Here is a 24,474-nt window from a genome sequence, read left to right as displayed (position 1 = left end):
CCGTCCGTCTGTATTTGAGAGTGGAGCAGCAGGATGTCATCTAGATCGCACTGTGGACACGACTTCTCCGCTCAATTACCATAACAGAGTTACCGTGGTAATCTAATGCACATGTCCCGTATCAGCGTCAGAGGAAAACACAGACACACAATTATGAAATGGTCCAGCAGTTTGTCTTACTAGCTGACCTGATCAGTAGCATGAGGAAAGTGTGTTTAGCTTTGAGCTGAGAGATGCTGTATTCTTCTCTGAGTTACTAAAAGACTGTGCTTTCCCTAAAGCCCTTTAGGCTAGACCTGACTGACTACTGGAGCCTACTACAGCCTGATGACTAGATACACTCTGTTCACCAACCCGTGACAGCAGAGATGTCATTTTAATGCTGTCAAAATGACAAGACATTTTTCTATAGTGAAAAGGAATGAGCTGCCATTCATTCCAACAGAATAACGTCACGCTGTAAGCTAGACCTAAACTTAACCCTTTGAGTTGTGGGTTTGGTACTGGCAACAGCAGAATTATAGTTATTGGTACTGGCAACAGCAGAATTATAGTTATTGGTGCTGGCAACAGCAGAATTATAGTTACTGATACTGGCAACAGCAGAATTATAGTTACTGATACTGGCAACAGCAGAATTATAGTTACTGGTGCTGGCAACAGCAGAATTATAGTTATTGGTGCTGGCAACAGCAGAATTCTAGTTACTGGTGCTGGCAACAGCAGAATTATAGTTACTGGTGCTGGCAACAGCAGAATTATAGTTACTGGTGCTGGCAACAGCAGAATTATAGTTATTGGTGCTGGCAACAGCAGAATTATAGTTATTGGTGCTGGCAACAGCAGAATTATAGTTATTGGTGCTGGCAACAGCAGAATTATAGTTATTGGTGCTGGCAACAGCAGAATTATAGTTATTGGTGCTGGCAACAGCAGAATTATTATTATTGGTGCTGACAACAGCAGATTTATAGTTACTGGTGCTGGCAACAGCAGAATTATTATTATTGGTGCTGACAACAGCAGAATTATAGTTATTGGTGCTGGCAACAGCAGAATTATAGTTATTGGTGCTGGCAACAGCAGAATTATAGTTATTGGTGCTGGCAACAGCAGAATTATAGTTATTGGTGCTGGCAACAGCAGAACTATAGTTATTGGTGCTGGCAACAGCAGAACTATAGTTATTGGTGCTGGCAACAGCAGAACTATAGTTATTGGTGCTGGCAACAGCAGAACTATAGTTATTGGTGCTGGCAACAGCAGAACTATAGTTATTGGTGCTGACAACAGCAGAATTATAGTTATTGGTGCTGGCAACAGCAGAATTATAGTTATTGGTACTGGCAACAGCAGAACTATAGTTATTGGTACTGGCAACAGCAGAACTATAGTTATTGGTGCTGGCAACAGCAGAACTATAGTTATTGGTGCTGGCAACAGCAGAACTATAGTTATTGGTGCTGGCAACAGCAGAACTATAGTTATTGGTGCTGGCAACAGCAGAATTATAGTTATTGGTACTGGCAACAGCTGGGTTGTGGGTTTGATCCCAACATGTCCCAATTACTGAGCTATGCATTTCTTCATTGTACCTTCACCTGCCTTCTTTCTCCTCTCTCCCTCCTTTCGCTTCCCACTAGAATATTGGGTCCTCTGACTCTCCCACGGCCGGAGCAGACAAGAGACAAACCTAGTTTACAATACCACCCTGTGTGTGCGCACAGTATTTTCCATTCGCGCCAGCAGTCGGCTAATCAGCCGATTACAATCTCATTTTCAGCTGGCTACATTTTGCACTTCATATTAACTAGGCTACTTTTCATTTAAACGTTTCCCTTTGCTATCCTGATGTGCCTGTCAGTCACAAAGCGAATGATGACAAGGAAACACAGTCTGCTGTCTGACCCACGGCCTGCCGGTACAATGTATATGTGCTGTGGTTGGCATGACGCTAGTGAATTCGCACGTCCCATGTATTGTACATGGTACCGGTACCAGACAGTGACACTAAAGAGAGTGACTCTCGTCAGTCAGTGTAGCATACCGAATCGCATCGGTGAGAGAGCCGTTCATTTGGCTCCCTAACTTGTACAGTGCCTTCGGAAAGTATTCACACCCCTTGACTTTCCCCACATTTTTTTGTGTTACAGCCTCAATTTAAAATGGATTAAGTTTAGATGTTTTGCACTGGCCTACACACAATGCCCCATAATGTCAAAGTGGAGTATTTTGGGGGGACATTTTTACTAATTAATAAAAAATGAAACAGCTGTCAATAGGTATTCAACCACTTTGTTATGGCTAGCCTATATAAAAGTTCAGGACAAAAAAAAGTGCTAAACGTGTCACATAATAAGTTGCATGGACTCATTCTGTGCAATAAGTGTTTAACATGATTTTTGAATGACTACCTCATATCTGTACCCCGCATATTAATTTATCTGTACGGTCCCTCTGTTGAGCAGTGAATTTCAAAACACAGATTCAACCAAAGACCAGGGAGGTTTTCCAATGCCTCACAAGAAGGGCACCTATTGGTACAGTTGAAGTCGGAAGTTTACATACACCTTAGCCAAATACATTTAATCTCAGTTTCACAATTCCTGATATTTAATCCTAGTAAAAATTATTATAGAATTATTTATTTCAGCTTTTATTTCTTTCATCACTTTCCCAGTGGGTCAGAAGTTTACATACGTACACTCAATTAGTATTTGGTAGCATTGCCTTTAAATTGTTTATCTTGGGTCAAACGTGTCGGGTAGCCTTCCTCAAGCTTCCCACAATAAGTTGGGTGAATTTTGGCCCATTCCTCCTGACAGAGCTGGTGTAACTGAGTCAGGTTTGTAGGCCTCATTGCTCGCACACGCTTTTTCAGTTCTGCCCACAAATTTTCTATACGATTGAGGTCAGGGCTTTGTGATGGCCACTCCAATACCTTGACTTTGTTGTCCTGAAGCCATTTTGCCACAACTTTGGAAGTATGCTTGGGGTCATTGTCCATTTGGAAGACCCATTTGCTACCAAGCCTTAACTTCCTGACTAATGTCTTGAGATGTTGCTTCAATATATCCACATAATTTTCCTTCCACATGATGCCATCTATTTTGTGAAGTGCAACAGTCCCTCCAGCAGCAAAGCAACCCCACAACATGATGCTGCCATCCCCGTGCTTCACGGTTGGGATGGTGTTCTTCGGCTTGCAAGCCGCCCCCTTTTTCCTACAAACATAATGATGGTCATTATGAACAAACAGTTCTATTTTTGTTTCATCAGACCAGAGGACATTTCTCCAAAAAGTATGATCTTTGTCCCCATGTGCAGTTGCAAACCGTAGTCTGGCTTTTTTATGGCGGTTTTGGAGCAGTGGCTTCTTCCTTGCTGAGCGGCCTTTCAGGTTATGTTGATATAGGACTTGTTTTACTATGGATATAGATACTTTTGTACCCATTTCCTCCAGCTTCTTCACAAAGTCCTTTGCTGTTGTTCTGGGATTGAGTTGCACTTATCGCACCAAAGTACGTTCATCTCTAGGAGAAGAACTCGTCTCCTTCCTGAGCAGAATGACGGCTGCATGTTTATACTTGCGTATTATTGTTTGTACAGATTAACGTGGTACCTTCATGTAACCGGTGTGAAATGGTTAGCAGGGTGCACGCTAATAGTGTTTCAAATCGGTGACGTCACCCACTCTGAGACCTTAAAGTAGTTGTTTCCCTTGCTCTGCAAGGGCTGCGGCTTTTGTGGAGCGATGGGTAACGATGCTTCTAGGGTGACTGTTGTCTGTGTGTGCAGAGGGTCCCTGGTTCGAGCCCAGGTAAGGGCGAGGAGAGGGACGGAAGCTACACTGTGACATTCAGGCGTTTGGAAATTGCTCCAGATGAACCAGACTTGTGGAGGTGTACAATTGCTTTTCTGAGGTCTTGGCTGATTTCATTTGATTTTCCCATGATGTCAAGCAAAGAGGCACTGAGTTTAAAGGTAGGCCTTGAAATACATCCACAGGTACACCTCCAATTGACTCAAATTATGTCAATTAGCCTATCAGAAGCTTCTAAAGCCATGACATTTTCTGGAATTTTCCAAGCTGTTTAAAGGAACAGTCAACTTAGTGTATGTAAACTTCTGACCCACTTGAATTGTGATACAGTGAATTGCAAGTGAAATAATATGTCTGTAAACAATTGTTGGAACAATTACTTGTGTCATGCACAAAGTAGATGTCCTAACCAACTTGCCAAAACTATAGTTTGTTAACAAGAAATTTGTGGAGTGGTTGAAAAACGAGCTTTAATGACTCCAACCTAAGTGTATGTAAACTTCCGACTTCAACTGTAGATGGGTAAAAGTAATAACAAAAGCAGACATTGAATATCTCTTTGAGCCTGGTGAAGTTATTCATTACACTTTGGATGGTGTATCAATACACCCAGTCACTACAAAGATACAGACGTCCTTCCTAACTCAGTTGCCGGAGAGGAAGAAAACCGCTCAGGGATTTCACCATGAGGCCAATGGTGACTTTAAAACAGTACAGGGTTTAATGGCTGTGATAGCAGAAAAATTAGGATGGATCAACAACATTGTAGTTACTCCACAATACTAACCTAATTGACAGAGTGAAAAAAAGGAAGCCTGTACAGAATAAAACATATTTCAAAACATGATTCCTGTTTGTAACAAGGCACTAAAGTAATACTGAAAATAAAGCAATTCACTTTTTGTCCTGAATACAAAGTGTTATTGGATTTGCCCCAAACATACAACACATTACCGAGTACCATTCTCCATATTTTCTTGCACAGTCTTGGCTACATCATGTTATGGGTATACATGTAATTGTTAAGGACTGGGAACTTTTTGAGAATAAAAAATAAATGGAGCTAAGCACAGGAAAAATCCTAAAGGAAAACCTGATTCAGTCTGCTTTCCACCAGACACTGGGAGATGAATTCACCCTTCAGCAGGACAATAACCTGAAACACAAGGCCAAATATACACTGGAGTTGCTAAGAAGACAGTGAATGTTCCTGAGTGGTCGAGTTACAGTTTTGACATAAATCTGCTTGAAAATCTAAGACCTGAAAATGGTTGTCTAGCAATGATCAACAACCAATTTCACAGAGCTTGAAGACTTTTGGAAAGAATAATGTGCAAATGTTTCACAATCCAGGTGTGGAAAGCTCTTAGAGATTTACCCAGAAAGACTCAGATGCAATCGCTGCCAAAGGTGCTTCAACAAAGTATTGACGCAGGGGTGTGAATACTAATGTAAATGAGATATTTCTATATTTCATTTTCAATAAATGAGCAAAAATGTCAAAAAATAAATAAATCGGTTTTCACTTTGTCATTATGGGGTATTATGTGTAGATGGGTGAGAGAAGAAAATCTGTTTAATCCATTTTGAATTCAGGCTGTAACACAAACTGTTGTGGAATAAGTCTAGGAGTAGGAATACTTTCTGGAGACACTGTATAGGTTACTGTAGGCCAAAGCTGTTTGATTATCTTCACATAAATTATGAAAACATTCAACGAAGATGGTGAATCACTGCAGGAACAATAGGAAGTGGAGAGCCTCATTCTGATCCACATATGATAATTAGGGCCCTCATGGAATCCAGGTATTAAAACAGAATTCAACCATATTAAAAAAATTTATTGACCTTAGTAGGGAATCAACTAAATAAATATTAAATTCATAATTTGCCCAAGTTTATCTTAAGACATGAACAGAAGGCATCAGTGATTCCTATTTCCTGCAACTTTCTGTAGAGGCAGAGAGAATGCTCCTGTCTGAGTGTACGGTGCATCTTCTACTTTCTGGAGAGGCAGAGAGAATGCTCCTGTCTGAGTGTACGGTGCATCTTCTACTTTCTGGAGAGGCAGAGAGAATGCTCCTGTCTGAGTGTGCGGTGCATCTTCTACTTTCTGTAGAGGCAGTGAGAATGCTCCTGTCTGAGTGTACGGTGCATCTTCTACTTTCTGTAGAGGCAAAGAGAATGCTCCTGTCTGAGTGTGCGGTGCATCTTCTACTTTCTGTAGAGGCAAAGAGAATGCTCCTGTCTGAGTGTGCGGTGCATCTTCTACTTTCTGTAGAGGCAAAGAGAATGCTCCTGTCTGAGTGAGTGGTGCATCTGCTACTTTCTGTAGAGGCAAAGAGAATGCTCCTGTCTGAGTGTGCGGTGCATCTTCTACTTTCTGTAGAGGCAGTGAGAATGCTCCTGTCTGAGTGTACGGTGCATCTTCTACTTTCTGTAGAGGCAAAGAGAATGCTCCTGTCTGAGTGTGCGGTGCATCTTCTACTTTCTGTAGAGGCAAAGAGAATGCTCCTGTCTGAGTGAGTGGTGCATCTGCTACTTTCTATAGCCTTTAGTGATGCTGTTAATGAGAACAGTCTTCTGGTAGATGGAAAGGCTTTCCCAAAAACCTTCTCAATTAAATGTTAACTAGAAAGTAGCCTCTGCCTACCTGGCAGAATGATAACATGATTATTTGTATCAATCCAGTGGGTATTTGTTTTGCAAACTCCCATTACATGTACTGCTAAACAACAGCCTCTTCCTAGGTGTGCACTTAAATTAAAGGGTAACTACACCCACAAATCTACATTTCTCTCTACACAATATCACAACAAATGTTTCCAATCTGGGAGGTAAACTCGATAAAGTATTTCATAATTTCACTGTGCATTTCGGAAGGAACCGTGGTATTGGAATGTACGAGAGGCCATCAGAATAGAGCTCCTTAGGCAACAAAAAAAAAAGAAAGTTGAACCCTTGGGGGCAAGCACCCCCGAACCAGGGGCGCCTGGCTGGCTACCTTTTCTATTTGGCTGGCTAATCTATGTGCTTGTGGGAAACACTGGTGTGTGTGTGTGTTGCGTATGCAGCGGAGGACCTTCTGAACTAACCGTTTATTGGTTAGAGACACAAAAAGAAGAGTGTTCCCTAGACCTCTGTACACACAAATAAAAGCACACACACCCTCAGGGAAAACCTCTGATTTGACACACCCTTTGACACTTAGACTAAAAGGCATTAGCAATGCACAGACATTTCAGTTTTTATGGAAAGACTTCATTTGTGCAGCGGTGAATGCATCCTAAGTCTGGACAGTCATGTCTGCAGACAGATGGAAACACACTGCCGTTCTGTCTAACACAATCTTTCTATATGTCTCTAATATATCCACACACTCCTTCTTCTGGTGTGTGGATGGATGTGATAGTAGTAACCCTGAGGACTCGGACACTTCAGGGTATCAGTCATTCACACCACACTGACACATTCTGAATACAGCAGCTGGCCTTGTGGGGGGGGCAACTCATCTCTCTTTCTCACACACCCAGACTCTCTGCTCTCATCTGAATTATCCTCCTCACATTGTTGGTCAAAAACAATATCAACAACAAAGTAGTATTATTTTCTTTGTTGGGTCGGGTCTTGTTATTCTAGGCTGTTGTCATTCATTTCTTTATTCTAATTATACTAAACTCAAATTGCATCCCTCTATTTGGGCTGTTTTGATCAGGCAGTGATACGTCTTTATCTCTCAGCATTCCCCTGGCCTAGCTGTCTTCATCAGGCAGTGATACGTCTTCATCTCTCAGCATTCCCCTGGCCTAGCTGTCTTCATCAGGCAGTGATACGTCTTCATCTCTCAGCATTACCCTGGCCTAGCTGTCTTGATCAGGCAGTGATACATCTTCATCGCTCAGCATTCCCCTGGCCTAGCTGTCTTGATCAGGCAGTGATACGTCTTCATCTCTCAGCATTCCCCTGGCCTAGCTGTCTTCATCAGGCAGTGATACGTCTTTATCTCTCAGCATTCCCCTGGCCTAGCTGTCTTCATCAGGCAGTGATACGTCTTTATCTCTCAGCATTCCCCTGGCCTAGCTGTCTTGATCAGGCAGTGATACATCTTCATCGCTCAGCATTCCCCTGGCCTAGCTGTCTTGCGCTTGGGCCGTGTTATGTTTCGCTGTATTGGATCACTCCAATACATTGGTATCACTCCGCGGCGGAGAGATACATCCGAGGTGAGGATTTACAGATTTACTCCCCGTTTATACCTGTGTCACGGCTGGGGTCCGCCCCTATGTATAGAGCCCATGGTCGCGACACACGTTCTCTTTCATTTTGTCAGCGGATGTCCGTATGGTTTGAGGTACAAACTTTCTAAAGTTCGCTTGGTAAGTGTAATATCTTGCGTGGAAGAAGTATACTTACAAAAAAATCGCAGTTGGTGTAAAAAAAACATCAATCAAATCCATTACCTGGTTGCTGTTTTTTTGTCTGCCTGTTTTTCCCACAGGGGTCTTCCCATGTGTTTGCCATACAACTCTCCTTCCGTGGCCTCCAACTGCTCTAAAATGCAAGTAAAACATAATGCATGCTCTTCAACCGATCGCTGCCCGCACCTGCCCGCCTGTCTAGCATCACTACTCTGGACGGTTCTGACTTAGAATATGTGGACAACTACAAATACCTAGGTGTCTGGTTAGACTGTAAACTCTCCTTCCAGACTCACATCGGCTTCCTATTTCACAACATTCCTATTCCTTCACTCATGCTGCCAAACATAACCTCGTAAAACTGACTATCCTACCGAGCCTGGACTTCGGCGATGTCATTTACAAAATAGCCTCCAACACTCTACTCAGCAAACTGGATGTAGTCTATCACAGTGCCATCCGTTTTGTCACCAAAGCCCCATATACTACCCACCACTGTGACCTGTATGCTCTCGTTGGCTGGTCATCGCTTCATATTTGTCGTCAAACCCACTGGCTCCAGGTCATCTATAAGTCTTTGCTAGGTAAAGCCCCGCCTTATCTCAGCTCACTGGTCACCATAGCAGCACCCACCCGTAGCACACGCTCCAGCAGGTATATTTCACTGGTCACCCCCAAAGCCAATTCCTCCTTTGGCCACCTTTCCTTACAGTTCTCTGCTGCCAATGACTGGAACAAATTGCACAAACCAATGAAGCATGACACTCATATCTCCCTCACTAACTTTAAGCATCAGCTATCAGAGCAGCTTACAGATCATTGCACCTGTACATAACCCATCTGTAAATAGCCCACCTCATCCCCATATTTTTATTTTTTTTGCTCCTTTGCACCCCAGTATCTCTACTTGCACATTCATCTTCTGCACATCTCACTCCAGTGTTAAACTGCTAAATTGTAATTATTTTGCCACTACGGCCTATTTACTGCCTTTACTCATTTGCACACAATGTATATAGACTTTTCTATTGTGTTACTGACTGTACGTTTGTTTATTCCATGTGTAACTGTGGTGTTTATGTCGCACTGCTTTGCCTTATCTTGGCCAGGTCACAGTTGTAAATGAGAACTTGTTCTCAACTGGCCTACCTGGTTAAATAAAAGGTGAAATAGAATTTAAATACATTTAAAAAAAGAGGAGAGGCGGGCCCCGGCAGGTCCCCTGACACACCCTTACCCGGCCGCTTCTCCCGGTCTCAAAGGGCAAAGTGGGTGGAGTGTTTGGAGTCCCGATGGGTTGTCCTCAATGCTTGAGGGGTACTGACTCCAATTCCGGTGCCGGCCTCCATTCTTCAGGGGCCTTTGTGTCACCGCGGATGTATTACAGGGGCTGAGTCACTGGCTTACTGGGGCTCTCTCATGCCGTCCCTGGAGGGGGTGCGTCACCTGAGTGGGTTGATTCACTGTTGTGGTCATCCTGTCTGGGTTGGCGCCTCCCCCTTGGGTTGTGCCGTGGCGGAGATCTTTGTGGGCTATACTCAGCCTTGTCTCAGGATGGTAAGTTGGTGGTTGAAGATATCCCTCTAGTGGTGTGGGGGATGTGCTTTGGCAAAGTGGGTGGGGTTATATCCTTCCTGTTTGGCCCTGTCCGGGGGTGTCCTCGGATGGGGCCACAGTGTCTCCTGACCCCTCCTGTCTCAGCCTCCAGTATTTATGCTGCAGTAGTTTATGTGTCGGGGGCTGGGGTCAGTTTGTTATATCTGGAGTACTTCTCCTGTCCTATTCGGTGTCCTGTGTGAATCTAAGTGTGCGTTCTCTAATTCTCTCCTCCTCTCTTTCTTTCTTTCTCTCTCAGAGGACCTGAGCCCTAGGACCATGCCCCAGGACTACCTGACATGATGACTCCTTGCTGTCCCCAGTCCACCTGGCCATGCTGCTGTTCCAGTTTCAACTGACCTGAGCCCTAGGACCATGCCCCAGGACTACCTGACATGATGACTCCTTGCTGTCCCCAGTCCCCCTGGCCATGCTGCTGCTCCAGTTTCAACTTCCACCTGACTGTGCTGCTGCTCCAGTTTCAACTGTTCTGCCTTATTATTATTCGACCATGCTGGTCATTTATGAACATTTGAACATCTTGGCCATGTTCTGTTATAATCTCCACCCGGCACAGCCAGAAGAGGACTGGCCACCCCACATAGCCTGGTTCCTCTCTAGGTTTCTTCCTAGGTTTTGGCCTTTCTAGGGAGTTTTTCCTAGCCACCGTGCTTCTACACCTGCATTGCTTGCTGTTTGGGGTTTTAGGCTGGGTTTCTGTACAGCACTTTGAGATATCAGCTGATGTACGAAGGGCTATTAAATAAATTTGATTTGATTTGATTTGTCGACCCTCTACAGAAAACCCTGCGGCTGGAGATTACCTCACTCCTGGACAAGGGTGTTGTCCGCAGGATTGAGACATCAGAACGGCTAGGCGGGTTCTACACTAGAGGTCGACCGATTATGATTTTTCAACGCCGATACCGTTTATTGGAGGACCAAAAAAGCAGATGCCGATTAAATCGGCCGATTAAAAAAAAAAACTGTATTTGTAATAATGACAATTACAACAATAATGAATGAACACTTATTTTAACTTAATATAATACATCAATAAAATCAATTTAGCCTCAAATAAATAATGAAACATGTTCAATTTGGTTTAAGTAATGCAAAACAAAGTGTTGGAGAAGAAAGTAAAAGTGCAATATATGCCATGTAAGAAAGCTAACGTTTAAGTTCCTTGCTCAGAACATGAGAACATATGAAAGCTGGTGGTTCCTTTTAACATGAGTTTTCAATATTCCCAGGTAAGAAGTTTTAGGTTGTAGTTATTATAGGAATTATAGGACTATTTCTCTCTATACCATTTGTATTTCATTAACCTTTGACTATTGGATGTTCTTATAGGCACTTTAGTATTGCCAGTGTAACAGTATAGCTTCCATCCCTCTCCTCGCTCCTACCTGGGCTCGAACCAGGAACGCATCGGCAAAGGCCTTCTCCTGTCCCTGTTGTCTGGGACACCTTGGCAACTTCCTCTGAGACCGGACCTGCTGTCTCAGGTTGGGGGGACTCTGTGACATCCGAGGCCACACCGCCTCAGTCTGTGGGCTTGGCCACTGAACGGTACCAATGGTCTATGTTAGGACTACAGGAGGGTGTAATGAACACCATGCAGAGGGCAAGGGCACTGGTTATAACCACGGCATACCAGTTGTGCTGGCGGTTGTCCTGCTCTTGGTGCACTGGTATTGAGGTTGTGCCCGAGTCATGCGGGGTGCAGTATGTCTTCCAATACATGCAGTCTCGCTTGGATGAGGGCTTGGCGGCCTCCACACAGAGGGTATTTGGCCGCTATATCTGCCTGTCATGCGGGGTGGATGGACAAGCCAGTGGGGCGCCATCCCTTGGTCTCCAGGTTTATGAAGGGGGTTCGTTGCCTGAGTCCAGCTAGGACCCGCTCACCAGCAAGCTGGGATCTAGATGTGGTCTTGGCAACTTTGGCAAAGCCACCTTATGAACAGTTGGAGTCTGCCTCCCTGAAACACCTCTCTATGAAGGTGGTTTTCTTGGTACCGATTACTTCCATGAAGAGGGTGGATGAGCTCCATGCTCTTTCGGTAAGTTCTGAGTGCTACCGGATGGACCCTCTCCACCACAGCCCTTCATTCCTCCCGAAGGTTCTGTAAGACAGGCATGTGAACATCCCTTTTTATCCTCTCTCCTTACGACCCTCCCGGCAGTGGCGGGAGGAGTCTGGACCTCCCTCCGGCATGCTGTGCCCTGTGAGAACAACAGACCAGCTCTTTGTCTCACTGGATCATGGACACGATTACGACAACATACCGCCTGGCTAGCAGGCCAGTGCTGGGATCTGTGGTGGCACATTCAACACGAGGTGTGGCTGCGTCCTGGGCTCTACTGAGAGGAGTGCCCCTCGCTGATATAGTGGTGTGGTGGCTGTGCTTTGGCAAAGTGGGTGGGGTTATATCCTTCCGGTTTGGCCCTGTCCGGGGGTGTCCTCGGATGGGGCCACAGTGTCTCCTGACCCCTCCTGTCTCAGCCTCCAGTATTTATGCTGCAGTAGTTTATGTGTCAGGGGGCTAGGGTCAGTTTGTTATATCCGGAGTACTTCTCCTGTCCTATTCGGTGTCCTGTGTGAATCTAAGTGTGCGTTCTCTAATTCTCTCCTTCTCTCTTTCTTTCTTTCTCTCTCTCGGAGGACCTGAGCCCTAGGACCATGCCCCAGGACTATCTGACATGATGACTCCTTGCTGTCCCCAGTCCACCTGGCCGTGCTGCTGCTCCAGTTTCAACTGTTCTGCCTTATTATTATTCGACCATGCTGGTCATTTATGAACATTTGAACATCTTGGCCATGTTCTGTTATAATCTCCACCCGGCACAGCCAGAAGAGGACTGGCCACCCCACATAGCCTGGTTCCTCTCTAGGTTTCTTCCTAGGTTTTGGCCTTTCTAGGGAGTTTTTCCTAGCCACCGTGCTTCTACACCTGCATTGCTTGCTGTTTGGGGTTTTAGGCTGGGTTTCTGTACAGCACTTTGAGATATCAGCTGATGTACGAGGGGCTATATAAATACATTTGATTTTGATTTGATTTGATTTGATATCTGTGCTGCACCCAGCTGGGCTTCCTCTTGCACCTTTGCTAGGTACTATCGGGTAAATGTGGCACCTCCCTCTACAGTTGGTTCAGCGGTCCTGGGCATCGCCTCCCCGTTCGGGGACTGTGCCGGGACCCCCCTCCACATTGACGGCCCCTGTGTTTCGGTCCCGCGCTGGGACTTTGCCGCTGGCTGGCCAGGTCCCTCTAGCACCGACTAATCTGGTACGGGTATACCAGTATATTGGAGTGATCCAATATAGTGAAACATAACGAAGGTTATGTATGTAACCACAGTTATGTGAGCTACATGGATCACTCAAATCCTCTATGGTGCTAGAGGCGCCTCAAAAATGATGTAGAGAATGTGTGTAGCGGTTATGGGGACTATATATAGAGGCAGACCCCAGCCGTGACACGGGTGTACACAGGAGTAAATCCTCACCTCGGATGTATCCCTACGCCGCGGAGTGATACCAATATATTGGAGTGATCCATATAGTTCACATAACACTGGTTACATAAGTAACCTTCGTTCAGCTGGATGCAAAGTTTAGAACTTTCAGCTAGAAATATCCGATGTAAAACAAACATGCATGGCTGACTTGTAGAATACGGAATAACGTCAGCTCTATTTGTGATATTTCTATATACGTTTGCATACTGAACATGGTCATGGATGCAAAAAGGGGGACAAAAATCTCAAAACAAATCACGGTGACGTAAACGGGGCCCGTGACGTCACCACTGGTATCAGCATCATTCCTCTCTCCTCCGTACCCAAACCGAATCCCAGCCTCGAGATCAAATAAACAGCATTTATAAAACACAATAACAAACATCACTGTGCAGGTTGACAAAAGAACATGATTTATGTAGGTCAAAAAACACCATTCTCTATCGTTGCCAGTGCGATGCTAAATGTATACTCAAATAAAAATTGTATTTTTAAAAGTGCATCAACCCCGACCTGACATTAAGCCGAATAATAAAACATTTAAATTGACGGTCATTCTGAGCGGGGGGCTATGAAGGGCAGAGACAGAGGCCGAATCGCAGAACCCATAGCCTCGGCGCTTTGTCAGCTGAGCTGCGTCTGCTGCACCCATTTTAACCCAGCAGAGAGCTAAATATAGAAGGCGCCTTCACTCAGTCATAGACTACTGCATGTCAACCTATATGTACAGTGTATTGCTGTAGGACCCTGCTTCAAGCACTTTTCATACGTTCCAAAAACCACGCACTGGTTTGATAATCACCTCCTGTGCGTTGTTCGAGGCTTTGTCACCTGTCAATCTCGATGTTTGGTTGGAAAACTTCTCTCTCATTCATTCCCGCCATCACGAATGAATGATTACAAACAAGCTCTTTGCTTTGTTCTCATTAAAGAAAGCGCTGCAGAAACGCTATAAACGCACAAGGCAAAGCAAATACCGATTACGTTGGTTCTATTACCTTTGTGTACAGCTCTGACGCTGCCATACTGGTGGAGCTGTCGTGTCCTTTTTCCATGAATCTCAGCAGCTAGATTTGAACATCAGTAGTTCGCCACTCCGTTTTTTCCTCGCAGTTAATAAAAGTCCCTCCAGGTTTTAGGTTATTCTCTTTTTAGTGTACAACACCTAGCGCCATCATACCTAGAAAACCTCAATATTTTGGCATCTCTCGGAGCATTGTGGGAATTGATGATGGATAAAATGATTCAGTAAAACGCGGTTGTTGCCATGGGCTCGGAAACATGGCTAAACAGCGCTCCGCTGTGGCCAAGAGGCGACATCGTTTTAGTTCTGCTGGTTAGAAGCCTGCTTGTCAGATAGTCAGATTCCTTTGCAAAACGTTTAGTCTGTTTACTATATGAGCCAAACGGAAGCAAACAGAACGAAACGGGGAGGAACCTACCTGAATTTGTTGAACAGAAACTCATGTTCGATGCCAAACGTTTTCCGTTTAGATTGCAACAGACTAAACGTTTTGCAACAGAATCTGACTAATGAATACAGCCCTGGTTGCCATGTGCCATAGGCCTGATCATTTAGCCCTCTTCGTCCCAGATGGGACATAAAACTGCAACAATCTTCTTCCACTAGGGTCTGTCGGTCTTCGGCCAGAGCTTGTGTGTTTTAAGTGGGAGATAAATCCAGATTATTTATATACATTTTGATCAAGATTTATCTTGGTGCTTCAGCTCTGCTGGTGTTATCCCTCATCTAATACTAACTGGCCTCTACATTTTCATACAGAATTCCTTTGTATACAATCCTTCATCGATGACTGTATGATCTGTCAATGCATGGAGTCAGTCATCCAACACCCAACAGCCATTTGTGCAAAACTATTTTATTTACAAAACAAAATGGCACAAAGTGACAGGGGGTTGTGGATGGGGGCAGTCATATACACACACCTTAACTATTCAGTCCTTCAGCTTCAGACCCTTGATGACCACACCCCCACTAGTGGATTGGCCTGTGCATATATACAGTAGAGCACTATATAGGGAATAGGGTGTGACTGAGATCTGTAAAGATATGTTGGCCAAAGGGGGTAGGTGTATATGAGGGAGTGTGTGTGTGAGAGAAAGAAGGAGAGTGGGAGTGAGTGTGTATATGTGAGAGAGTTGATGTGTAGAGGAGTGTGTCTGTGTGTGAGAGATGAATGAGTGTGTGTGAGGCCAAAACATTTGGAGCTAAATGAAGATGTCTTTAGCACCCCGGTCACATCATCCAGCTGTTACATCTACATTCACCACTGGAGGCTGCTGAGGGGAGGACGGCTCATAATGGATGGAACAGAGTAATGGGAATGGTATCAAACACATGAAAACCATGTGTTTGATACCATTCCACTCCAGCCATTACCACGAGCACATCCTCCACAACTAAAGGGGCCACCAAAAACCTGTGACATTCACTCCTCCCTCCGGTCTGAAACCAGAGGTTACAAATAGGGTCAAGAGTTTTTCCTGGTCAGGAGGTTTTATGGGGCCATACATGTTGGTGCTTTTCCATTGGGACTTACTCCCACAAGTGGGTCATCAGTGTTTTAATGTAAAGCTCTAGTGTTATCAGGAGGTTGATGCTAAAGACTTGGGGCAGGCAGAATCAACAACCTCCACATCATTCTTGACAGTAGCTTTGTGAGAAGGTGTTAAAGTTCATAGTTAGCTATGGGCTGGGCTTGGCTCCAAGTCAGAACAGGTCCACTGGAGCCATGGCCCAGTGAGACACGGGTGCCGACCCGGGTAGACGGAAACAGAAAAGTCTGAGTATTTTGGTAAAACACTGGGGTAAATCCTCATTGGAAACTCGCCAATAGTGCACTACTTTTGACTAGAGCCCTGTGTGGCAGTGGGTGTAATGTAGTTCACTACACAGAAAGAAGGGTATGATTGGAGATTCCCTATAAAATGCACTACTTCTCACCACTAGAGCCCCTTGGACCCTGTTTAAAAGTGGTGCACTATGTAATGAATAGGTTGCCATTTGTGACAAAAAGGTAGCCTTTAAAACAGAACAGCAGCAGTGAGAGGTTCTGGTCAGTCATTATCAAGGTTATATTCAATCACTCAAGCACATTAGAGCATAATTTAGGTGACGACATAACACCAACGTGTTTGGTAAATCATAATATTCTACGTTAAAACATTCTAAAAGGCTGACTTCAGCCTCACTCCTCTCCAACACAACTAGAAATATTTACACAATCAGCTAACAGGACTGGAGACGACATTCAATCCTCTAGACCAGAGACCGCCTGCCTGTCCCAAATGGATCACTATGCCCTATGTAATGTAACCGTTTTGGGCCAGATGCTCAAAGGGCAGCCACATAGGGCGCTGGTTGATAGTAGTGTACTGCATAGGGAATAGTGTGCCATTTCAAGACTCTCTGTGGCTCCAGTCTGGGTCCTCCTCCCTCCTATGTTACAGACTCTCCAGGTGTGTATCCAAAATGGCACCCTATTCCCTAAATACACAAGTGTACAAAACATTATGAACACCTGCTCTTTCCATGATAGACTGATCAGGTGAATGCTATGATTCCTTATTGATGTCACTTGTTAAATCCAATTCAAATCAGTATAGATGAATGATTAGAGACCGGTTAAAGAAGGATTGTGGAGCCTCGAGACAGATTGTGTATGTGTGCCATTCAGAGGGTGACAGATTTAGGTGCCTTTGATCGGGATATGGTAGTAGGTGCCAGTTTGAGTGCGTCAAGAACTGCAACACTGCAGTTTCCTGTGTGTCTCAATAATGGTTCACCACCCAAAAGATACCCAGCAAATATGACAACTGTGAGAAGCATTGGAGTCAACATGAGCCAGCATCCCTGTGGAACGCTTTCGACACCTTGTAGAGTCCATGCCTCAATGAATTGAGGCTGTTCTGAGGGCAAAAGGGGGTGCAACTCAATATTAGGAATGGTATTCCTAATGTTTTGTACAATGTACTTTTGACCAGGGCCCACAGGGCTATATAGGGGATAGGGTGTCATCTGGGACACAGAGTTGTGGTCATCTTTAAAGTCTCCTCCTGTAGTAGAGTCATCCCAGTCCTCCCTCTCTCCCTTCTACACATCCTCATCCTTGCTTTCAGTGTATTTTTACATGAGAATAGAAAATAAACAAGAACCGAGGGGAGGAAGAGCAGGAAGAAGAGGGAGCCATAACAGAGTGGAAGGTGAGGGGAAGCAGAGAGGACTGGGTGAAGAGGATGAGGGACAGAACCAGGGACAGGCGGTTAGAGGTGTGTGCCAGTTTGCTGGCCACCAGGGAAGGGTCTCTCTGGGGCTGGGGCAGAAGTAGATGGGGGAGAGGTAGTGAGAGAGGAACAAGTGTAGCAGGGTGATTGTTAGGAGTATTGACAGGGTTAGAGACAGGACAGTGTGTGTATCAGCCGGCCAGTTTGCTGGCCACCAGGGAAGGTTTCCTCTGAGGCAGGTCCTGAGGTGTGGGGATATGGTCTCCTGTGATCTCTCCTCCTCCGCTCTTCTCTGACGTAGCTGCAGGAAGCTGCTTGTTCTTCACCTTGGCCTTGGCCATGTTGTAGTCCCCAGAGTCAAAATACTTTTGCTGCAGAGAGAGAATGTTAAACTTAAAACAAGCTGTAACTTTTTTTTAAATACATAGTCTAATTGATGCTGAGAGAGAGACAACTCTGGGCTTGTGGAGATAGGTTAGGAGAGAAGGTTAGGAGAGAAGGTAGGGCAGTAGGTAGGGCAGTAGGTAGGGCTGTGGACTCACCCCCTTGGTCAGGCGTTTGCGTAGCAGGTCGGAGCCTCCAGGTTTGTGCCCCAGGTTTGGGTAGCGAGCCTTCAACTTGGCCTCCTCAACCTTCTCTGGACTGGTCACCTTGTCGTCCATCTCCTGAAACACAAACAACAATTGAAAGCGTTTCTGTGGCGCAGCTGGCTAAAGGCATTGTCAAGCGGGCGGTCACGTGCTTGCGAGGCATTGTGCCCAGGGTTCGAGCCGTTGTATGGACAGCGTACCCAAAGCTATGCTAAGCAAACACACTGTGGTCTGTCACATCAGCTCCTGAAAACACCTGCACAACACATATGCCACCCACATGGACAACACATGCGGAGGGAGCAGGGCTGTTACTCCTGGTAGGGAAGTCAAGCTTTCAGCCTGCTGCACAGACCCTATGGACACTCTAGTCTAGAGCACCTGGTTAAATTGTGCTAAAAACTGCAACGCTGCTGGGTTCACACTCAACTGTTTGCCCATGTGTATTAAGAATGGTCCACCACACAAAGGACATCCAGCCAACTTGACAACTGTGGGAAGCATTGGAGTCAACATGGGCCACCATCCCTGTGGAACGCTTTCACCTTGTAAAGTCCATGCCCCAACGAATTGAGGCTGTTCTGAGGGCAAAAGGGGGTGCGACTCAATTTTTGTAAGGTGTTCCTAATGTTCTCACAGATATTGTCACAGAGATTTCAGGTTGTCATCTAATCGACAAACTCTGCAAGAAAAAGAAAAGGTCCCTTTTTCAGGACCCTGTCTTTCAAAGACAATTCATAAAAATCCAAATAACTTCACAGATCTTCATTGTAAAGGTTTAAACACTGTTTCCCATGCTTGTTCAATAAACCATAAACAATTAATGAACATGGAGCTGTGGAACGGTCGTTAAGACACTAACAGCTTACAGACGGTAGGCAATTAAGGTCACAGTTATGAAAACTTAGGACACTAAAAAGAGGCCTTTCTACGGACTCTGAAAAACACCAAAAGAAAGATGCCCCGGGTCCCTGCTCATCTGCGTGAATGTACCTTAGCCATGCTGCGAGGAGGCATGAGGACTGCAGATGTGGCCAGGGCAATAAATGTAATGTCCATACTCGGAGACACCCAAGACAGCGCTACAGGGAGACAGGACGGACAGCTGATCGTCCTCGCAGTGGCAGACCACGTGTAACAACACCTGCACAGGATCGGTACAGCTGATCACCACACCTGCGGGACAGGTACAGGATGGCAACAACAACTGCCTGAGTTACACCAGGAATGCACAACCCCTCCATCAGTGCTCAGACTGTCCACAGTACGCTGAGAGATGCTGGACTTGTAGCCAACAACGTCACCTATGGGCACAAACCCACTGTCGCAGGACTGGCAAAAAGTGCTCTTCACTGACGAGTCGCGGTTTCGTCTCACCAGGGGCGATGGTCAGATTTGGGTTTATCATCGAAGGACTGAGCATTACACTGAGGCCTGTACTCTGCCGAGGGATCGATGTGGAGGGTCCGTCATGGTCTGGGGCGGTGTATCACAGCATCATCGGACTGAGCTTGTTGTCATTGCAGGCAATCTCAACGCTGTGCGTTACAGGGAAGACATCCTCCTCCCTCATGTGGTACCCTTCCTGCAGGCTCATCCTGAAATGACCCTCCAGCCATACTGCTCGTTCTGTGCGTGGTTTCCTTCAAGACATGAATATCAGTGTTCTGCCATGGCCAGCGAAGAGCCCGGATCTCAATCCCATTGAGCAAGTCTGGGACCTGTTGGATCAGAGGGTGAGGGCCATTCCCCCCCAGAAATGTCCAGGAACTTGCAGGTGCCTTGGTGGAAGAGTGGGGTAACATCTCACAGCAAGAACTGGCAAATCTGGTGCAGTCCATGAGGAGATGCACTGCAGTACTTAATGCAGCTGGTGGCCACACCAGATACTGACTGTTACTTTTGATCCCCCCCTTTGTTCAGGGACACATTATTACATTTCTGTTAGTCACATGCCTGTGGAACTTGTTCAGTTTAAGTATCAGTTGTTGAATCTTGATATGTTCATACAAATATTAACACGTTAAGTTTGCTGAAAATAAACGCAGTTGACAGTGAGAGGACATTTCTTTTTTTTGCTGAGTTTAGCTAGCTAGCTACCTAGCTAAGGACAAAACAAACACTGGCCTACTGTACAGCGAGGGGCGAGTCACTGTTGACAGACAGCCAGGCTGCCTTCTTTAGAGTAGACAACAGTAGTCAAGCCACTGAAAGCAACAACTTCGCTAACGTTAGATGGCTTTGATGGTGGTAGGCAGTAAGTTATATCACTTGTTGGTTAATGTGGTTAAAACTAGCTGGCTAATGTGCCAATGATGTTTGTTAGCAAGCTGCTAAAATAGACACAAACCGACATATTTAACGTTAACTCGTTAGGTCAATATCCAACAAGCAAGTCAATTAACTAACGTTGGTTATTACTTCAGGAAAAACAATAATTTGGGTACTTGTTCTGCTTGTACTTAACAAATAATCATGACTTGATTAGTTAACGTTAGCATTGTGGGCAGCTAACGTTAACTGTCGAAGCTAGCTACCCGCGTTAGCTAGATGAAATCCGACCTTAGTTAACGTTAGCTTAATATCGAAAATCCCTGCTAGCTACGACTGCAAATAGTTATGGAAAACAGATTGATTAGATACCACTTGGCATTTATTAAGCAAACTGATGTTGTTGATAATCAAGTTTTGCTAGTTAGGAAGGATTAACGCTAACGACGTTACAGTAGCTAACGTTAGCTAAAAACCTGCCATATCATATGATAGTGTGCATTGCAGTGCAGCTTGACTGTGGTTGTGTTTAAGGCAAATAAACGTACATTCTGGTCATTCACCACCGTCTCCTCCGTCGTCTTTGTCCCCTCAATTTCCTCCGACATTTCAGTGTGACCTCGATCCCTGGCAAAGTCGAAAAGTAAACACAATCTGAACTAAATCCTTGCCCTGGCTTCCTCTCGCCATACGAATCCGTCCGACCGTTAACTATCAGCCCGCACAAATATGTCTGCCCGATCTGACGTCATTCTTTAGCAGAGGCGCGCTCATCCATCTTCCTCTAAAAACTGTCGCTTGATATTTGAGCAAGACGAAAGTAGAGCCTTTTGTTGAGCATCGACTTAACTCGACTTAATTCATGCAACCGACATTCACTACAAAAAAAAATTCACATCAAATTTGAACTGGTGTTTCCCAGTATATTGCATGATGGTAAATGTCGTTTTTTTGCTGTAATGATAATGGACTGCATCAGAAGGCTTTGGTGATCAAGTCCAATGTCATGAAATAAGCTAAATTATACACATTCTTCCTTTGATGGACCATGATCCATAGGTTATATTGAAGGCCAGTGATTGTGGGGGAACTGCCAGAGCTGAACCAGTGACTCTGTGGTTATGGAGCGTGGCCACCACCTGTGCCATGACCTCTTGGCAGTTGAAGCCTGCAGCAGTAGGCCTACACTAAGAAAGAAGGGCCAGGTTACATATATTAGTGATTTGCAGACAGAACAAAAGTGTTATTTAATTGACAAGGATTTGAATGTGGCTCCTCAGTGTGTATTCTTTGTCTTCTCCACAGGCCACTTGATCATGTACATCTGACCCCAGGACCAACCTGCTATGACCAATGAGGACTTAAACAGTCATTTTATACCACTGTAGAAATACTGACTCATTTTCATATCATCTTTATCATATGTATAAGGACATGATATGTTTTACATCAGTCGACATGACATGGACCTCAGTTGTCCAAAACACTCAAAATAAAAGACACAGACACAATGCAGCTTTCAAGATTGCTTTAAGATATAGATATATTTTCAGATCTGAGTTAATGTCAAAAATACACATTATGATTTACAGAGTTTTGCACTAGATCATAATGCTGAGGATGATAGATGTCACATAAGCAGTAACTGAAATATTCATTTAAATATTAAATAACTGACGGTAAACAAAGAAAATGATGTAAACACTAAAGCTACATGTTACTCTCTATTGCAACACTTTAAAGATTTGTTTTTGTAACAGTACAAAAAAAACAGAATATTACTCCTTTTGATTTCCAGTCGTGGAAATACACAGTGCGCTTTTTCAATGTCGTCTTGTAATTTTCTCAGTCTCTTGATTGCTTGTTCTGGTCAGTCAGTGGTCCATGGTCGCTAACGTGTTTTTGATGTGTGTTTTAGCATGTCTTTAATACATTTTCTACATGTATAAATACGTGTTTGAGCGTCACAGAAAACAGCAGGGTTCTGTAGGGCCAGGAGTTGTTCATGGTCAGCAAAATCTCCAGGCCTTAGGTATCTGGGACGGAGCCTGTCTGGACTGTTCCACACGAGAACACTCTGAGCCCAGCTCTGACAGCTCTGTGGGTGTGCGTGTATGCGTCAGTGTAGTTAGAGGAGTGTGTGCGTCAGTGCAGATAGAGGAGTGTGTGTGTGTGTGTCAGTGCAGATGGAGGTGTGTGTGTGTGTGTGTGTGTGTGTCAGCAGCGCGGGGAGAAGGCTGGGTCAGCTGGGGACTCTGTGTAGGACTTGAGTTCGTAGGCCGCTCCACTGTCTACCTCCATAGACTTCCTACTGAACAGCAGTCTGATATCCCTGTGGAGGTACACTTTACCTGACCTGGAGGTCTGGAACCTGGATTGGGGGGAGGTGTGAAGAAAGAGCTAGATGAGTGCCAGTACAATGTTTTCCTGTTCAGTTTGGTCTTCTGTCCAGTCTTGACTAACAGGTCATTTATTTGACTGACAGGGGAGATGTGATTGACAGGTCAGCTGAGCCAGGCATCTTTCTTACCTCAGGTGAATGAGGTAGCGCAGGATGCGTTCCTGGCCGAGGGAGAGGGCTTTCCTGCTGCTGCCGGGTGTGTGTGTGTTGTCTGGGCTGCCGTGTTTGTGTGAGTGTGTGCTGTCCCGTCGAACGGGGACAGAAAAGGTCCTCTGACGGAGGAAGGTCTGGTGGCCAGCAGGCATGGCTCTCAGGTCATACACCACCACAAACATCTTCACCACAGTCTTATTGGGGTTAAATAAGGTCTGGGAGAGAAGGGGGGGAGAGAGAGAGAGAGGGAGAGAGGGCAGGAGAGAGAGAGAAAAGTGGGCGGGAGAGAGCGAGAGAGAGGGCGGGAGAGAGCGAGAGAGAGGGCAGGAGAGAGAGAGAGAAAGTGGGTGGGAGAGAGAGAGAGAAAGTGGGTGGGAGAGAGAGAGAGAGGGCAGGAGAGAGAGAAAGTGGGCGGGAGAGAGCAGGAGAGAGAGAGAAAATGGGCGGGGAGAGAGAGAGAGAGGGCAGAGAGAGAGAGAGAGGGCAAGAGAGAGAGAGAGAAAGTGGGCGGGAGAGAGAGAGAGAGGGCGGGGGGGAGAGAGAGAAAGTGGGCGGGAGAGAGCAGGAGAGAGAGAGAAAGTGGGCGGGAGAGAGGAAAAGAGAAGGGGTTAACACACTACAGTAGCGTATTTCTCCTAACTCTCTGCTGGAACGGGAGCTGGCCCATCTTTCCTTTGTTCTCTCTGTCTGGAGTTATTATGTCAGCAACAGTGACACGCAGGCACACACATTTAAACAAAAGTCTTCAATGTGTATAATCCACAGAGTGAAAATCTGTCCTCACCACTTGAATGGTTCCTGATGGAGGGACACGGTAGCCCCGTTTACCCAGAGTCTCCAGGTTGATGACTCCCTGTAGCAAAAACAACACACACACACACACACACACACACACACACACACTATTAATATTGATCTGCACTGTGAGCAGTAAGTGTGTGCATATAAAACACAACATGTAAAGTGTTTTACCCCATGTTCCATGAGCTGAAATAAAATAATTCAGAAATTTTCCAGACACAGAAAGCTAATTTCTCTCAAATCTTGGGCACAAATTTGTGTACATCCCTGTTAGTGAGCATTTCTCCTTTTCCATGATAATCCATTCACTTGACATGTGTGGCATATCAAGAAGCTGATTAAAAAGCATGATTATTACACAGGTGGACCTTGTGCTGGGGACAATAAAAGGCCACTCTAAAATGTGCAGTTTTGTCACACAACACAATGCCACAGATGTCTGACTGCAGGAATGTCCACCAGAGCTGCTGCCAGAGAATTAAAAATGAATTTCTCTCCCATAAGCCTCCTCCAACGTCATTTTAGAGAATATGACAGTAAATCCAACCGGCCTCACAACCACAGACTATGTGTATGGCGTTGTGTAGGTGAGCGGTTTGCTGATGTCAATGTTGTGAACAGTGTGCCCCGTGGTGGTGGGGTTATGGTATG

General features: G+C 45.2%; 3 protein-coding genes across 10 annotated transcripts in view; all 3 read right to left on the bottom strand.

The window, feature by feature from the left end:
* The window catches only part of myo5aa (myosin VAa), a 101,700-nt gene extending 87,083 nt beyond the window's left edge, over positions 1-14,617 (bottom strand). For all 8 annotated transcript variants that reach the window (XM_042331067.1, XM_042331074.1, XM_042331071.1 and 5 more), the window contains exon 1: positions 14,361-14,617. In XM_042331067.1, the coding sequence (XP_042187001.1) occupies positions 14,361-14,417 (57 nt within the window). In that variant the 5' untranslated portion in view covers positions 14,418-14,617. The remainder of the gene's footprint in view (positions 1-14,360) is intronic.
* Positions 14,618-17,295: 2,678 nt separating this feature from the next.
* On the bottom strand, positions 17,296-21,234 carry LOC112237321 (cAMP-regulated phosphoprotein 19). The gene is made up of 3 exons (XM_042331065.1): positions 21,017-21,234; positions 18,150-18,272; positions 17,296-17,978 (listed from the first exon to the last, which is right to left on the bottom strand). The coding sequence occupies exons 1-3, from the start codon at positions 21,074-21,076 to the stop codon at positions 17,799-17,801; spliced, it is 363 nt and encodes a 120-aa protein (XP_042186999.1). The 5' UTR covers positions 21,077-21,234; the 3' UTR covers positions 17,296-17,798.
* Positions 21,235-21,981: 747 nt separating this feature from the next.
* fam214a (family with sequence similarity 214 member A) overlaps positions 21,982-24,474 on the bottom strand; it is a 41,203-nt gene continuing 38,710 nt past the window's right edge. The window contains 3 exon segments of the mRNA XM_042331066.1: positions 21,982-22,839; positions 22,999-23,237; positions 23,807-23,875. Of these exon segments, the coding sequence (XP_042187000.1) occupies positions 22,686-22,839; positions 22,999-23,237; positions 23,807-23,875 (462 nt within the window). The 3' untranslated portion in view covers positions 21,982-22,685.

Source organism: Oncorhynchus tshawytscha, linkage group LG12 (genome assembly GCF_018296145.1).
Source record: "Oncorhynchus tshawytscha isolate Ot180627B linkage group LG12, Otsh_v2.0, whole genome shotgun sequence".
In the NCBI taxonomy this organism is placed as follows: Eukaryota; Metazoa; Chordata; class Actinopteri; order Salmoniformes; family Salmonidae; genus Oncorhynchus; species Oncorhynchus tshawytscha.
This window is presented reverse-complemented; position numbering and strand designations above follow the sequence as displayed.

Excerpts from the sequence above, each read along its gene's own strand:
- LOC112237321 (XM_042331065.1), bottom strand. The coding sequence starts at position 21,076 with ATGTCGGAGGAAATTGAGGGGACAAAGACGACGGAGGAGACGGTGGTG. Across the intron at positions 18,273-21,016 it reads CGGTGGTGAATGACCAGAAT|GAGATGGACGACAAGGTGAC; the intron begins GTACGTTTATTT and ends TTTGTGTTTCAG. Across the intron at positions 17,979-18,149 it reads GCAAACGCCTGACCAAGGGG|CAAAAGTATTTTGACTCTGG; the intron begins GTGAGTCCACAG and ends CTCTCTCTGCAG.